This window comes from Equus quagga, chromosome 2 (genome assembly GCF_021613505.1).
Source record: "Equus quagga isolate Etosha38 chromosome 2, UCLA_HA_Equagga_1.0, whole genome shotgun sequence".
NCBI lineage: Eukaryota > Metazoa > Chordata > Mammalia > Perissodactyla > Equidae > Equus > Equus quagga.
The window spans coordinates 69,889,732-69,905,616 of record NC_060268.1 but is presented as its reverse complement, the minus strand read 5'-3'; the positions used below and the strand labels follow the sequence as shown (position 1 = coordinate 69,905,616).

The window sequence follows — 15,885 nt, the reverse complement described above, 5'->3', positions numbered from 1 at the left end:
TTTACATATATTGCTAGCACAATGTGACAATTTAACCAAAAACATAATGGCTTAAAAACTTCAAACAATCATTTTATTATCTCATGGTTTCTATGAGTCATGAATTTACACAGGCCTTGGGACAGCCTACCTCCACATCACATGCCTGGGGCCTCAGGTAGTAAGATTTGAATGCTGGGGGAGATTTTATGGTTGGGAGACTCAGTGTCTGGGGACTAGAACCATATGGAGGAATCTTCCCTCACGTATCTGGCAGGTGATGCTGGGATCTCATCCAGGCTGTTGGCCAAACAGATCTCCATGTGGTCTCTACTCCCTCACAGCAAAGTGCCCAGGTTCTAAGAACAACCATCCAAGAGGACAAGACAGAATTATATCATCTTTTATGACCTACCTTTGGATGTCACATGATGTCACTTCAGTTGTAGCAACAGGCCCACCCAGATTCAGGGCAAGAGGACACAGAACCTGTCAATGAGAAGCATCCATGCGACATTGTAAGAGGAACATGCAGGATGGGAGAGTGTGAGGCCTCATCATCCTAAAACATCACTTTAATCTTCCCTTCCCATTACCTACAGGCAAAAAATTCTGGCATTGAAGGCGCTCAGTAATTTGGCCTCAAATGCCTTTCCTCCTCTACTTCCTATATTGTCTCCTCCATTCTGGCCAGACTGAACTACTCTGTCACCCAAACTTATCAAACTTCATTCTTTCTTCCCTTTTATCTCAACTGATCCCTACTCTATTGACGTAAGAAATTTCACCTCTCACTTAAAACTCCTAATGTGGAGTGACGTCAGCATCCCGGTGGAGGGAGGTCTCACAGAAATCTTCCGCCTCCAATACACAACAACAAAAAAATCCATACTCCAACAGAGGACATCCAAACTCAACACAAAAAACGTCAGAGAGATCCATGCAGCCATACGACAGACAGACATTGGAGAGGCTGGGGCCCCCCTCAGAGCTGGAATGGGTTAAGAGAAATCTTCGCTGGCTCCCCTAAAGACTGCGATCAGGACCACAGGAGGCCTCCTGGAGGGAAGGAATGGGGGAGGGGATGTTCATTCACAGGAACACCAAGGACTCCCTAGGGCCCTTGCAGCCTAGAGAAGTGAAAGCCTTCATGGGGAGGAGGGTGGAGGAGGAAGAAGGTGGAGGAGGGAGGGGTGACCTCATCAAGCCAACACCCCAGGAGAGCAGAGGGAGAAAACCCAGAGAGAACACGCAGGAGAAAGCACCCCTTCCCACACATGCTCAGCAGGGCTCCAGCCCCTTGGATTTCAGCTGAAGGCAGAGGGCTCAGAACACAGAGCACTTGACCCCCACCCAGTGGCAACAGGTGGTAACTGCAACATAATAACACCAGAATGTGAAAAAAAAGAGCCTCTTGCAATATCAAACACTATATTAGATCTCCAGACCAGAAAGAAAATGACAAGTACCCAGAAATCAGTCCTGAGGATGCAGAAATATGTAATCTAAGTGACAAAGAATTCAAAGCAGCTATCAACAAAAAACTCAATGAGGTAAAAGAGAATGTAGAGAAAAATTCAATGATTTCAGGAGCTACTTAACAAAAGAGATTGAAACTATAAAGAAGAATCAATCAGAAATATTAGAGATGAAAGACACAATGGAAGAAGTAAAACAAAATATGGATTCCCTGAATGCTCGAGCAGACACCATAGAGGAGCGAATCAGCATAACTGAAGACAGACATGTTGAAATGGTCCAGACAGAGGAGGAGAGACAACTTAGACTAAAAAGAAATCAAGAAAGTCTCCAAGAAATATACAACTCAATTAGGAAATGCAACATAAGAATTATAGGTATTCAAGAGGGAGAAGAAAAGGAGAATGGAGTAGAGAGCTTGGTCAAAGAAATAATAGCAGGGAACTTCCCAAACCTAGGGAAGGAAATCCATGTGGAAGAGGCTGTCAGATCTCCTAAATATGTCAATGTAAGGCATACTACTGCAAGGCATATAGTAGTGAAACTGGCAAAACTGAATGACAAAGAAAGAATACTAAGGGCAGCGAGGCAGAAGAAAATAACCTACAAAGGAACCCCCATCAGGCTTTCAACGGATTTCTCTGCAGAAACCTTACAGTCTAGGAGAGACTAGAATGACATATTCAAATCATTGAAGGACAAAAACAGTCAGCCAACAATACTCTATCCAGTGAAAACATCCTTCAGATATGATGGAGAAATAAAAACTTTCCCAGACAAACATAAGCTAAGGGAGTTTGTAGCCATGAGACCCCCACACACACACCAGAAATCCTCAAGAAGGCCCTCATACCTAAAAAATAGTTGGGGGGGATAACAAAGCACAGAGTAGTGAGTTAAATCGGCAGACAGAATCAGAGCAGGATAGCAAATACTCAAGTACAGCATTAAAGACAAAGGGAAGGACAACACCAAAAACAAAGATAATCTTGTCATTTTAACCTCAAACTCATAACACAAGATGGAATAGGATGTGAGAAAAACAACTTACGAGGGGAAGAGGAAAGGGACTCAATCAGTTTAGTCTAAGGAAATTAGAAGCCATCAGAAATGGGACTATCTTGTCCACGAGATCTTGAATACAAACCTCAGGGTAACCACTAAACAAAAAAGCAGAACAGAGACACAAATAATAAATAAGAAGAAAAAGAAACACAACATAAAAAACTACATAACTCAATTGGTAGACCAAAATACACAGGACGAGAAACAAAGGAAATGCAGGAGAACCAGAAAATGAGTGATAAAATGGCAGAATTAAGCCCTCATATATCGATAATCACCCTAAACATAAATGGATTGGCTTCTCCAATAAAAAGAAAGAGTGGCGAGATGGATTAAAGAACAAGACCCAACAATATGCTGCCTCCAGGAAACACATCTCAGCTCCAATGACAAACACAGGCTCAGAGTGAAGGGATGGAAGATGATACTCCAAGCTAATGGCAAACAAAAGAAAGCAGGTGTCTCAATATTTATATCAGACAAAGTAGACTTCAAGATAAGACAGGTAAAGAGAGACCAAGAGGGGCAGTATATAATGATGAAAGGGACATTCCATCCAGAAGAAATAATCCTTATAAATATCTATGCACTCAACACAGGAGCACCAAAGTACCTAAAGCAACTATTAACAAATCTAAAAGAAGACACTAATAATACCACAATAACAGTAGGGGACCTTAACAGTCCACTCACATCAATGGATAGATCATTCAGACAGAAAATCAACAAGGAAGCAGTGGAATTAAATGAAAAGCCAGACCAGATGGACTTAATAGACATATATAGAACACTCCATCCAAAAACAGCAGAATACACATTCTTCTCAAATGTGCACAGAACATTCTCAAGAATAGACCATATGTTGGGAAACAAGGCAAGCCTCAATAAATTTAAGAAAATTGAAATAATAACAAGCATCTTTTCTGATCACAATGCTATAAAGCTGGAAATTAATTACAAGAAAAGAGCTGAGAAAAGGACAAAGATGTGGAGGCTAAACAACATGCTATTGAACAAGCAATAGATCATTGAAGAAATTAGAGAAATCAAAAAATATATGGAGACAAATGAAAATGAAAGCACACCACACCAACTCACATGGGATGCAGCAACAGCCATATTAAGAGGGAAATTCATTGCAATACAGGTTCACCTTAACAAACAAGAAAAAACCCAAATACGCAATCTCAAGCTACACCTAACTGAATTAGAAAAAGAAGAGCAAACAAAGCCCAAAGTCAGTAGAAGGAGAGAAATAATAAAAATCAAAGCAGAAATGAATGCTATTGAAACAAAAAAGGCAGTAGAAAGGATCAATGGAACAAAGAGCTGGTTCTTTGAGAAGATGAATAAAATTGACAAACCCCTAGCAAGACTTACAAAGAAAAAAAGAGAAAAAGCTCAGATAAATAGAATTAGAAATGAAAGAGGAGAAATAACAACAGATACCACAGAAATACTATGGATTATAAGAGAATACTATGAAAAACTATATGGCAACAAAATGGACAATCTAGAGGAAATGGATAAATTCTTAGACTCTTACAACCTCCCAAAGCTGAAGCAATAAGAGATAGAGAATCTGAGTAGACCAATCACAAGTAAAGAGATTAAAACAGTAATCAAAAGCATCCCAAAGAATAAAAGCCCACGACCAGATGGCTTCCCTGGGGAATTCCACCAAACTTTCAGAGAGGATTCAATACCTATCCTTCTCAAGCTATTCCAAAAAATTAGGGAAGATGGAACACTTCCTAACACATTCTACAAGGCCAACGTCACTCTGATACCAAAGCCTGACAGGGACAACACAAAAAAGGAAAACTACAGGCCAAGGTCGCTGATGAACATAGATGCAAAAATCCTCAACAAAATATTTCCAACCTGAATACAGCAATACACCAAAAAGATCATACATCATTATCAAGTGGGATTTATACCAGGGACAAAGGGATGGTTCAACATCCACAAATCAATCAATGTGATAAACCACATTAACAAAATGAGGAATAAAAACCACATGATCATCTCAATAGATGCAGAGAAAGCTTTTGACAAGATCCAACAGCCATTTATGATACAAATTCTTAACAAAATGGGGATAGAAGGAAATTACCTCAACATAATAAAGGCCATATATGACAAACCCACAGCCAACATCATACTCAATGGGGAAAAACTGAATGCCATCCCTCTCAGAACAGGAACAAGACAAGGATGCCCACTATCACCACTCTTATTCAACATAGTACTGGAGGTTTTGGCCAGAGCAATTAGGCAAGAGAAAGGAATAACAGGAATCCAAATAGGCAATGAAGAAGTGAAACTCTCACTGTTTGCAGACAACATGATCTTATATATAGAAAACCCTAAAGAATCCATTGGAAAACTATTAGAAATAATTAAGAACTACAGTAAAGTTGCGGGGTACAAAATCAACTTACAAAACTCAGTTGCATTTCTATACTCTAATAACAAACTTACAGAAAGAGAATTCAAGAATACAATTCCATTTACAATTGCAAAAAAAAAAAAAGAATAAAGTACCTATGAATAAATTTAACTAAGGAGGTGAAGGACTTATACAATGAAAACTATAAGACATTATTGAAAGAAATAGACAATGACATAAAGAGTTGGAAAGAGATTCCATGCACACGGATTGTAAGAATAAACATAGTTAAAATGTCCATACTACCCAAAGCAATCTACAGATTCAATGCAATCCCAATCAGAATTCCAATGACATTCTTCATGGAAATAGAGCAAAGAATCCTAAAATTCATATGGGGCAAGCAAAGACCCTGAATTGCTAAAGCAATACTGAGAAAAAAGAACAAAGCTGGAGGCATCACAATCCCTGACTTCAAAATTATACAAAGCCATAGTGATCAAAACAGCACAGTACTGGTACAAAAACAGGCACACAGATCAATGGAACAGAACTGAAAGCCAAGAAATAAAACCACACATCTATGGACAGCTAATCTTCGAAAAAGGTGCCGAGAACATACAATGGAGAAAACACAGTCTCTTCAATAAATGGTGTTGGGAAAACTGGACAGCCACAGGCAAAAGAATGAAAGTAGATCATTATCTCACGCCATATACAAAAATAAACTCCAAATGGATCAAAGACTTGAAGATACGTTCTGAAACCATAAAACTGGAAGATAATATAGGTAGTACACTCTTTGACACTGAATTTAAAAGGATCTTTTCGAATACCATGTCTTCTCAGACAAGGGAAACAAAAGACAAAATAAACAAGTGGGATTTTATCAGACTAAAGAGCTTCTGCAAGGCAAAAGAAACTAGGACCAAAACCAAAAGACAACCCACCAATTGGTAGAAAACTTTTGCAAATCACATATCTGATGAGGGGTTAATCTCCATAGTACATAAGGAACTCACACAACTGAACAACAACAACAACAAAAAAACAAACAGCCCAATCAAAAAGTGAGCAGAGGATATGAACACACATTTTTCCAAAGAAGATATACAGATGGCCAATAAACACATGGAAAGATGTTCAACATCACTGATCATCAGGGAAATGCAAATCAAAACTGCACTAAGATACCACCTTGCGCCTGTTAAAATGGCTATAATCACTAAGACTAAAAATAACAAATGTTGGAGAGAGTGTGGAGAAAAGGAAACCCTCATACACTGCTGGTGGGAATGCAAACTGGTGCAGCCACTGTGGAAAACAGTATGGAGATTCCTCAAAAAACTAAAAATAGAACTACCATATGACCTAGCTATCCCACTACTGGGTATCTACCCAAACAACATGAAATCAACAATCCAAAGTAAAATATGTACCCCTATGTTCATTGCAGCACTATTCACAACAGCCAAGACATGGAAACTATCCAAGTGCCCATCGACTGATGATTGGATAAAGAAGATGCAGTATACATATACAATGGAATACTACTCAGCCAGAAAAAAAAAGACAAATTCATCCCATTTGCAACAACATGGAAAGACCTGGAGGGAATTATGCTAAGCGAAATAAGCCAAACTGAGAAAGACAAACACCAGATGATTTCACTCATATGTGGAATATAAACAAGCACATGGACAAAGAAAACAGTTCAGTGGTTACCAGGGGAAGGGGATTAGAGGGTGGGCACAGGGGGTGAAGGGGAGCACCTATGTGGTGACAGACAAGAAATAATGTACGACTGAAATTTCACAATGGTGTAAACTATTATGCACTCAAAAAAAAAAAAAAAAGAACTCCTAATGCTTGCTGAATTCTGCAGAATAAACTAAGATGGCAGGGGTCCTCAGAGATGGCATAAGTTACATTTCTACCTGAGGATGCTTTGACAGTACTGCCTGTCTGGGTGTGGCCCTTCGCCATTTTGCCTTTCACCTCCCTGTGTGCCTGGGAAGCAGAAATGACAGAAGTGACCTCAAAACACAACTCATTCCCAGGCTTCCTCCTTTTCAAATCCCAGATCCCCCAGTAAAAATTTTGCACCCAACATGAAGAGGACCAAGTCCCACAGCCCTTTGGGCCTCTTCTTGGAGGAGACTAGCAAATGACTACACATTAAACCAGAGCTAGTCAACCTTCTAGCCTAAAGAAACTTAAACATGAATAGTAAATAGTTTACACAGGGACTGAAGCTGGATAAGAAAAAGGGTGGAGAGATGGATTATGAACATATAAACAAACGTGACAATTTCAGTAAAGAAGATCAATTGCTGTTTACGTATGTACGTATGGTGATTAACTAGGTTGGTCAGGGAAATTCTTTCTGACCAGGTGAAAGGCAGAGGAGGAGACCAAGGTGAAAGTTCTCCCAAAGGTGTGAATCCTATTCTCATTTGTTTTAGATGTCCAAAAATGCATGTATCAACAAAAAAAGTGGAAGCCAGATTCAAGAAGGGAGATGACAAGGTAGGATGAAGGGTAAAGTTTGATGTGCTTGGAACCATTTTGAGAACAGGGCAGGAACTATTACAACTAGGAGAGATCTAGATAGCTAGATGTAGGATAACTATTGCTACCCTAGATCTATGACTGAACAATGGGAAAGAGAAAGTGAAAATAGAGCGCAAAGCAGGGGAGAGGGAAATTAGCTATAATTCCACTTTCCCTTTGGCTAGGGTCTTCTTGCCCTCAACCCCATACTATAGTACCCCTTCCACCGACTGAGGATCCGTGCCAGAGCCATCCCACCCCGGTTCCCCAGCTCCCAGAGGGCAAACGGCTCTTGCTCTGCCCGCCCCGCAGGACTTCCGCCACCACGGAAGCCCCGCCCCCGATGGTTCTGCGCACGCGCGGCAGCCATATTAGCAGCGGCTCCTCCGGCGCCTGCGGTCGTTTTTTCCCCGTGGAGTCTAGGCTCCTGTGTAGATCTCGACTCTTCAGTGTCTTTCCTCCGGTGAGTTTTTGACCCCTAGGGACCCGCGGAAGCCTGGCCGCTCTTCCTGCGGGCGGGGGTCGTGAGCGTCGTGATAGAGCGGGTCCCGGCCTGCAGCCGCCACCGAGGAACCGTGGGCACGATGACTCTGCACCCGCCTCCTCTGTGACGGACCGGCGCCGGGACTGGCCCCGGCCGGCCGCCGTCGGGCTTCCCGCGGCGGAGCCAGGGACCAGCCAGCTGTCCGGCCCGGGGGCGGGGGGCGAGGCGGGGTGGAGGCGCGAAGGGGCAGGACAGAGGGGTCTGGCGCCTCCGTCCCCTGGAGGAGCCCGGTACGTGAGAGTGAGCGCTGCCTGGGTGCGGGTGAACTCAGGTCGGCCGGTGCCCGGCGTCAGGCGGAGAGATGAGAAAGTTGTGTTTGCGCGGGAGTCAGAACCCCATGGCGAGGCTCCTCTGTCTGTGCCCTCCCGGCTTCTCTGCTCTGGGCCGTCCTTACCTTTCGCCTGCTTAGTGCAGCGGCCTCATGACTGGTCACCCTGCCTTCAGTCTCTCACCAGCCAGAGTCATCTTTCCAAAATGCCAATCAGCTCCTGTGGCTCTTCGGCCCAGAAGCATTCGGTGGAGCCCCATTGCTTAAGAGAGAAAATCCACCGTTTTTACCTGGGCACGTGGGCCCTTCACGACCTGATCCCTCCTTATGTTTCCAGTCTTAATTCCCGATATTATGGTATTTGGATTGGAAATGGGCTTTGGAGTCTGCGGTTTGGTTTTTCCTCGAAAGCCCGCTCAGCCCCGCTGCTGTCTTCTGCGGGAGTAATAATGATGAAGATTACCAACTCCCCCTCCCCCACCGCCCCCACCCCCATAGTTCAGGATCTCGTATCGCTCTCTGGAGAAAATCTGAGCCTCTTGGCATTCAAAGCTCTACATGATCTGAATGCTTGCTTAGCTCTCTAGTTTTATATTGCTTTTTTTTTTTTTTTTTGGTGAGAAAGATTGGCCCTAAGTTAACATCTGTTGCCAGTCTTCCTCTTTTCTTCCCCCACACTCCCTCAAGCCCCAGTACATAGTTGTATATCCTAGTTGCAAGTCATCCTAGTTCTTCTGTGTGGGACACTGCCACAGCATGGCTTGATGAGCAGTGTGTAGGTCCCGGCCCAGGATCCAAACAGGGAACCAGGCACAAAGCAGGGTCTGCAAAGGCAACCACTTGGCCTTGGCTAGCCCCCCCCCCCTCTCTTTTTTTTAACTTCAGCAGTTTGTCTTATGCCCATTGAGCAATGCTGCCACAGTGCCCTTTGCTCAAGCTTTCTCCTCTGTGTGGAGTGCCCTTCTGTTCTCTCTTCCTCTGTTCTTCCTCTTAGACCTGAAAGTTCTCAACCTTGTTTCTCCCTCTCCAATTGCCAATTTGGGATATTTTCTGTATTGGTTTCTCAAAAAATACTCTCTTGATTGTATATCCCTTTTCCCACTCCACCCTTGTGCCTCTTTTTCCACATTGCTTTATAATTGTTGATGCCTGCCTCCCTCACCCAGTTACCAGACTGTGAGCTCTTCAGAACATATTGGGCTTAAACCCATCCTGGTGTTCAGGCACCTAGAGTACAGCCTGGTGTACTTAGCATGGTAAATGTTAGCTGAATGAGGGGCGTGAACAAAACTTTTTTTTTAAGCCAGGGAGTGCTTTTTAAGTTGTAGATTTCATTTTAATGATGGTCCTATTTTCTTTTTACAGGAACTAAAGTTCAGAAAACATGGTGAGTTAATACACATGCCAGTAAGCTGTTGCCTGATAAATTATATTGCTTATACTCAGCTTACAGACTTGCATGAGAAAATTGAAATGTAAAGAAAAAGAGCTGGAATGGTGTCTTTTTCCTTAGCGTTTTCTTCCCACACACTGAACTTTGTGTGCCAGGATATGTTTTCGAAGATGATTCGTGGGCTTCAGTGGCTAGGAATCACTTGTATGTTTTTCCTTTGCAGTCTCGAAGATATGACTCCAGGACTACCATATTTTCTCCAGAAGGTAAAATAGAAATTCTTTACTCTGTCTCAAAAAAAAATTTAAAGTGTTTAACTTTTAGAGGGAAAAAAATCTAGAAACTTTTTATAGTTGCTAAGTTGTTCATCCTTTTTGTACTTTGAAGTAATTGTGGTCATCAGGTTGATTACATGCATCATAGAAAAGTAGAAGTGGGACTTGTTTGTAGGCTGCCAGTGTCTCCGCTGATTTCTCTTGGACCAGTGGTGCAAGAGCACAGAGGAGAGTCTTGCTTTGTCATGGCTTGTGTTTTGTAGGTCGCTTGTACCAAGTTGAATATGCCATGGAAGCTATTGGACATGCAGGCACCTGTTTGGGAATTTTAGCAAACGACGGTGTTTTACTTGCAGCAGAGAGACGCAACATCCACAAGCTTCTTGATGAAGTCTTTTTTTCCGAAAAAATTTATAAACTCAATGAGTAAGTGAGATCTTAGGGAAGAGAGTTTAAAATATCTCACTTGCTCACATATTTGGGGAGGGCTATTCCATATGACATGGTAGAATTGAAGTGAACAGTTTATTGTGTTTTTACTTGTGGAAATTTTTGCTTTTAATTTATTTTGTTTAAAACCTCCTTGAGCCCAGGACCATGTGTTATTCTTTTTAAGTGGTGGACCAAACACTTAGTGGAGAAACAGCATTGTGTAGTGATAAGATTATAGCCTTGGTGGTCACACAGATTTGGGTTAAATCCAGGCTCTACTGATACAAGTGTTGTGACCTTGCACCAATTGTTTAACTTCTCTGGACCTCAGAGCCTACTAGAGTGGTTGTGGAAATTTAATGAAATGGAATAAATTAGCACAGTGTCTGGCATTTGGCAAACCCTTAAAGTATTGTTTAGAATGGCTACTCAGGAAGTTTTTTGAATTAGACTGAATCTTACCAAAGAATAGGCCTCCTGGAGGTCTGGGAATGGTTTTGCCAAGCCCTATACACTTGGTGAAATTTCTAGTATAGTTGAGTGTCCAAGGCTTTGCAGCTAGCAGAGAGCTGGGTTTGCTGATGAGAGACTTTCCCTTCAGTGGTGGGCATGGTGAATGCTGGTTTTAGGGCCTTTTTGATACACTTGTTAGAGGAAGTGTCATCCCTCCATGGAGTCACTGTTGGGCCCGCTCAGCAAGCTGTCAGGGTTGACTAGGCATAGTGACAGAGGATGTCTAGGCTAAAGGAGAGCCAAGGCAGCTGTCAGGGAAGAGGGGGCAAAGAAAGGAAATGTACCCCTAGTGTAGCCTAGCCCTGGACTTCGTTGTCAAGGAAGGCTTGTAAAATCTCCTGCCCTCAGATCCCCTCACCATCACCTCCGTCAAGCTAGGCCTAGGAGGTAAGAGTAACTTACTACCCAAGAGCATGGGGTAGTCTGTCTTCCTGTCTAGCAAGACCTTTTTCTTCTTCTTTGTTGCTGAATCTTCTCGGGATTTCCTTTAGCTTCTTAGTGTTCATTCTCTTGCCCTCTTCACAGAGTGGTGATGATAAATACATCTGTTGAAGAACTTAAGAGTGCATTTGTTTATCATTCATGTTGAATGACATCAAGTTGAAAGTCTTCTGTAAGGATAAAATGTCTCTAGATTTTGTCTGAAGGGTGTAGCAGAGCTGTGAAGCAAGCATAGTGAACTTCTGATAGAAATTAGTACTTTTAAATACTTGTAAGTACCCCTTGCAGACATCTTCCCTACTTACAGATCAGTATCTTTCTTTTCTTCAAGGGACATGGCTTGCAGTGTGGCAGGTATAACTTCTGATGCTAATGTTCTGACTAATGAATTGAGGCTCATTGCTCAAAGGTATGGTCATAAATAGTGTAATTGATGATATATAAATCAATTTCGATGTCTAAGGAGAACTCATTTTTGAAAAGATTAAAGTTATTAAAAATCTGTTAATTGAAAATTACAGTGTTTTTTTCATAAATCGAGCTTGTAAATTGTTATTTACTGTAGGAATATTAGGATGTTGATATGCCCTCCCCCCCTTCAAATTACAGATGACTATTATGTTTTCCCCTGGCATAGATTTCTTTTTGCAGGGTATTTTGCTTAGAGTGTATCTGCGTTTTAGAGAAGACTATTAATTTGCCAATCTCTTTATCCTAGGTATTTATTACAGTATCAGGAGCCAATTCCTTGTGAGCAGTTGGTTACAGCACTGTGTGATATCAAACAAGCTTATACACAGTTTGGAGGTACTGAATTTTTTGGAAATTTTATTCCAGAAAGTTAAAACATTTTATGAGTAATGACTTTTTTGAGACAGTAAAAAGAAATTGAAAATTAAATAAGTAAACACTTTTCATACATTCCTGCTTCATGAACTAACTGGCTTCCACTATGTAGATTATCATATGATTTATTAATAGACTATTGAAAGGCAAAAATAACCTTTTCAAATCTGGAAACAAATTTTTTTTTTTTACATAATAATGAACTTCACCACTGGTCCTCTGTCTTTATTCCCTCTCCTGGCTCTGTCCAGATCCTAGAAACAAAAGCAGAATTTTTGATGGAGCCTGTCTGTGGTGACCAGAACACAAAGCAGTTTATGAATGTTTAACATGACAGAAAAGGGTTTAGCCACATTTACTGAGCTCCAAGTAACTGTAGTGATACTAAATTTAAACTAAAAGTTTGACTTTTTCTTCTCTTTGTTAAAGGAAAACGTCCCTTTGGTGTTTCATTGCTGTACATTGGCTGGGATAAGCACTATGGCTTTCAGCTCTATCAGAGTGACCCTAGCGGAAATTATGGGGGATGGAAAGCCACATGCATTGGAAATAATAGCGCTGTGAGTATTTTTGTGGTGCTATAAAATCTAGCAAAAGGTCTAATAATGACTATAATTTTGAAGTAGTGATGAGTATAGACAGTGTTTTAAGATAGCTGCAGCAACCTTAATGTGATACAAAAATATGTGTGATTTCTATTGGTGACAAAGTTGCGAGTACTGCTGATACTCTTGGGGGTTATTCCCTAAGTTTATAATTAGAGGAAATGCTAATTTTCAATTAGAAGTTGTGAAAATAAGATGTAATTTTTTTCACATGCTGGTTCATAGACCCCCTGAATTATACCATGGATTGCTCGGAGATCTGAGGACCCCAGGTTAAAGATTCCATTCTTAGAGCAGCAGCGCTCCCCCTTCTCACCCCGTCCTATGTCTGCACTCCCTGCCATCAAAATTGGTTATTTTGGTTATAATGCCAATAATAATTCAGGTGTTGCTCTTCTGACTGATCCATATTCCTAAAAAATGCATTACTTAGATCTCTATGTTGGTTTTTCTTTATGTTTTGTAGGCAGCTGTGTCAATGTTAAAACAAGACTACAAAGAAGGAGAAATGACATTGAAGTCAGCACTTGCTCTTGCTATCAAAGTCTTAAATAAGACCATGGATGTTAGCAAACTCTCTGCTGAAAAAGGTAATTTATGTCCTCTGCTCTAATTTGTTCACTTGAGTGAGGGAATTGATTGAGCTGCTGCTGGATTAGGCCTTTAATATATTATGTTAGTTTATTGAAACAGCAACCTTGTGAGTTAAGTGGCCTTACATCTATTTCCTAAATGAGGATACTAGGGCTGAATGAAGTTAAGTGACTTGACCAAGGTCAACACTAAGTTGTGAAGCAATAATTCCATACTACATTTCAAGCTTAAGGACTTGAGCCTGAATGTTCTCAATTTTCATAGTTAGAGATATGAGCCATGTTCCTTTTAGTTACCAGTTACCTTATTGACTTCTTGACAGTGGTATCTGTGCTTCTGTATATATATGATAAATAATATATATGTAGTTGTATATTTATACATATGTATGGTGTGTGTACTTTTTCAGAGTATAACATTTGTGTGAGTTGTACCCTTTCCTGTTCTTCTGAATCTACTGATCTCTTAAGTTAAGCCCGTGTTTGCAATTTTGAGTGCTTTATTTAGCTTAAGGTATATGAGCATATAAACTAATATTTTTAAATAATGTTTTTCAGAAATTGTGGTAAATTAACATATTTAGTTTAGGATGACTCAGCTCCTAGTGTTCTTAGAAAATGCCATTTACTTACAGATTGCCCTCTGTTGTCTACTTCTATCTGATTTCAAGGGACACTCTTCAGTTTCCCCTACTCAAGAATTTCCTTCTTTTGGTATCAGTCTGCTTTTCTTGTCCATAGCCACAGAAGCTGCTCTCCATGCCTTTGTTTTGAAAAGTCCATGGAAAAATAGTTGTGATTACTGGTGGAAGATTCTGGCCAAGCCTGCAGGGGTTCCAACAAGGAAGTTGTGATTCCTTCTGGGCAATACGGCTAATAGCAGGCCAGCTAGAGCACTTGGGTGATGGTACTTTTTCCAAAAGAGTGACAAAACGGCAGCTAAGAAAATTGGGATGGGTGAGGAGAAGGAAGATATTTAAGTAAAAATGTTAATGAAAACGTAACAAGATCTAAGATATTCCATTATGTTTGTTTGCTAAGTATACCTTCCTGTAATTCAAATGTATGTGTTTGCTTTTAGTGGAAATTGCTACGCTAACAAGGGAGAATGGAAAGACAGTCATCAGAGTTCTCAAACAAAAGGAAGTGGAACAGTTGATCAAAAAACATGAAGAAGAAGAAGCTAAAGCTGAGCGTGAGAAGAAAGAAAAAGAACAGAAAGAAAAGGAGAAATAGAAGACAAAATAAGGGATTTTATAACTCGCTTGGGGCACCATTTCAGTGTAAAAGTTATCCTACTCTTTCACACTGAGAAAGCTTTGACTTTTAACTTGTATAGTGGGAAAATAGGACAGTACCTACTGAATCGGGTCTTGTTATTTCTGTCCAATTGAATTCTTTGTTGTAATGATGATTACTCTTCATGGACATCTTAATTCCCCTACCTTTTTTTTGAATAAAACTTTGAAAGAATGGAAATGGTGAAGAAAAGAAAGACACTGTAGCAATAACAGGGCCATGATCTTCTTTTCATGCTTTATGTGTACTGTGGCAGCCCTTGCAGTTACTTTTGAACAAGATGTTAAAATTGACAGAAATGTAAACATCGTAAAAAGAGAAAAATGGGAATTGTACACTGAAGATTTCCTTTACTTTCGTCCCCCTGCCGTCGTGGAGAACCGGTAGCCCAACTTGAGCAAAACGGAGAGCTGCCCTTCTCCTAGGCCTCTGATAGGATAATATCAGCTGAGGCCTGTCTAGTGAAACAAGGATCACATTCTTCTAGGTGTTCCGGCGTTTGATATTGGTAGATATTCATCCTGGACGGTGTAACTACGCATGCTTATGCATGCACATACATACATGTACACGTAAATATAATAAAACATGAGGGCCTGGCCCCATGGCGGAGTGGTTAAGTTTGCACGCTCCACTTCAGCGGCCCAGGGTCTCGCTGGTTCAGGTCCTGGTTGTGGACATGGCACCACTCATCAGGCCATCCTGAGGCAGCGTCCCACATGCCACAACTAGATGGACCCGTAACTAAAATATACAACTATGTACTTTGGAGACTTGGGGAGAAAAAGCAGGAAAAAAAACATGAAAGGCATATTTAAAATGAAAGCTCTGTGTACCCACTACCCAGCTTTGGAAGCAAATTAACCAGGGCTTTTGAAGCCCCTTATGTGTCCCTTTCCTATCTCATTCCTTTCTTCCCTTCTACCCCAAGAGATAACCACTATTTTGAGTTTATCATTGCTGTAGGCTGTGGATTTTACACTCTGGTTTTCCTTCCCTTTACTCCATGTGGCCTGGGTAGGTCTGTCAATCAGAGAACCCCACTCCTTTCACAAAGGTGAGCACATTCCTCAGGCCAGCTGGATTACCCATCTCTGTCTCCAGGGATTGGTTTGAGAATGGACAGGTAGGCTGAGCCAAGCCAGAATGGTGTGAGGAAAGAATGCTGAGGAAGATGGCATGGGTGTGAGGAAAGAATGCTGAGGAAG

General features: G+C 41.2%; 1 protein-coding gene across 1 annotated transcript; it reads left to right on the top strand.

Moving 5' to 3' along the window:
• The first annotated feature begins 7,801 nt into the window (after nucleotides 1–7,801).
• PSMA4 (proteasome 20S subunit alpha 4) lies at nucleotides 7,802–15,012 on the top strand. The gene is made up of 9 exons (XM_046655038.1): nucleotides 7,802–7,931; nucleotides 9,646–9,667; nucleotides 9,897–9,939; nucleotides 10,212–10,374; nucleotides 11,666–11,743; nucleotides 12,053–12,141; nucleotides 12,610–12,740; nucleotides 13,252–13,375; nucleotides 14,460–15,012. Exons 2-9 carry the CDS (start codon nucleotides 9,665–9,667, stop codon nucleotides 14,612–14,614), a joined length of 786 nt encoding a protein of 261 aa, XP_046510994.1. The 5' UTR covers nucleotides 7,802–7,931; nucleotides 9,646–9,664; the 3' UTR covers nucleotides 14,615–15,012.
• Nucleotides 15,013–15,885: the final 873 nt, after the last annotated feature.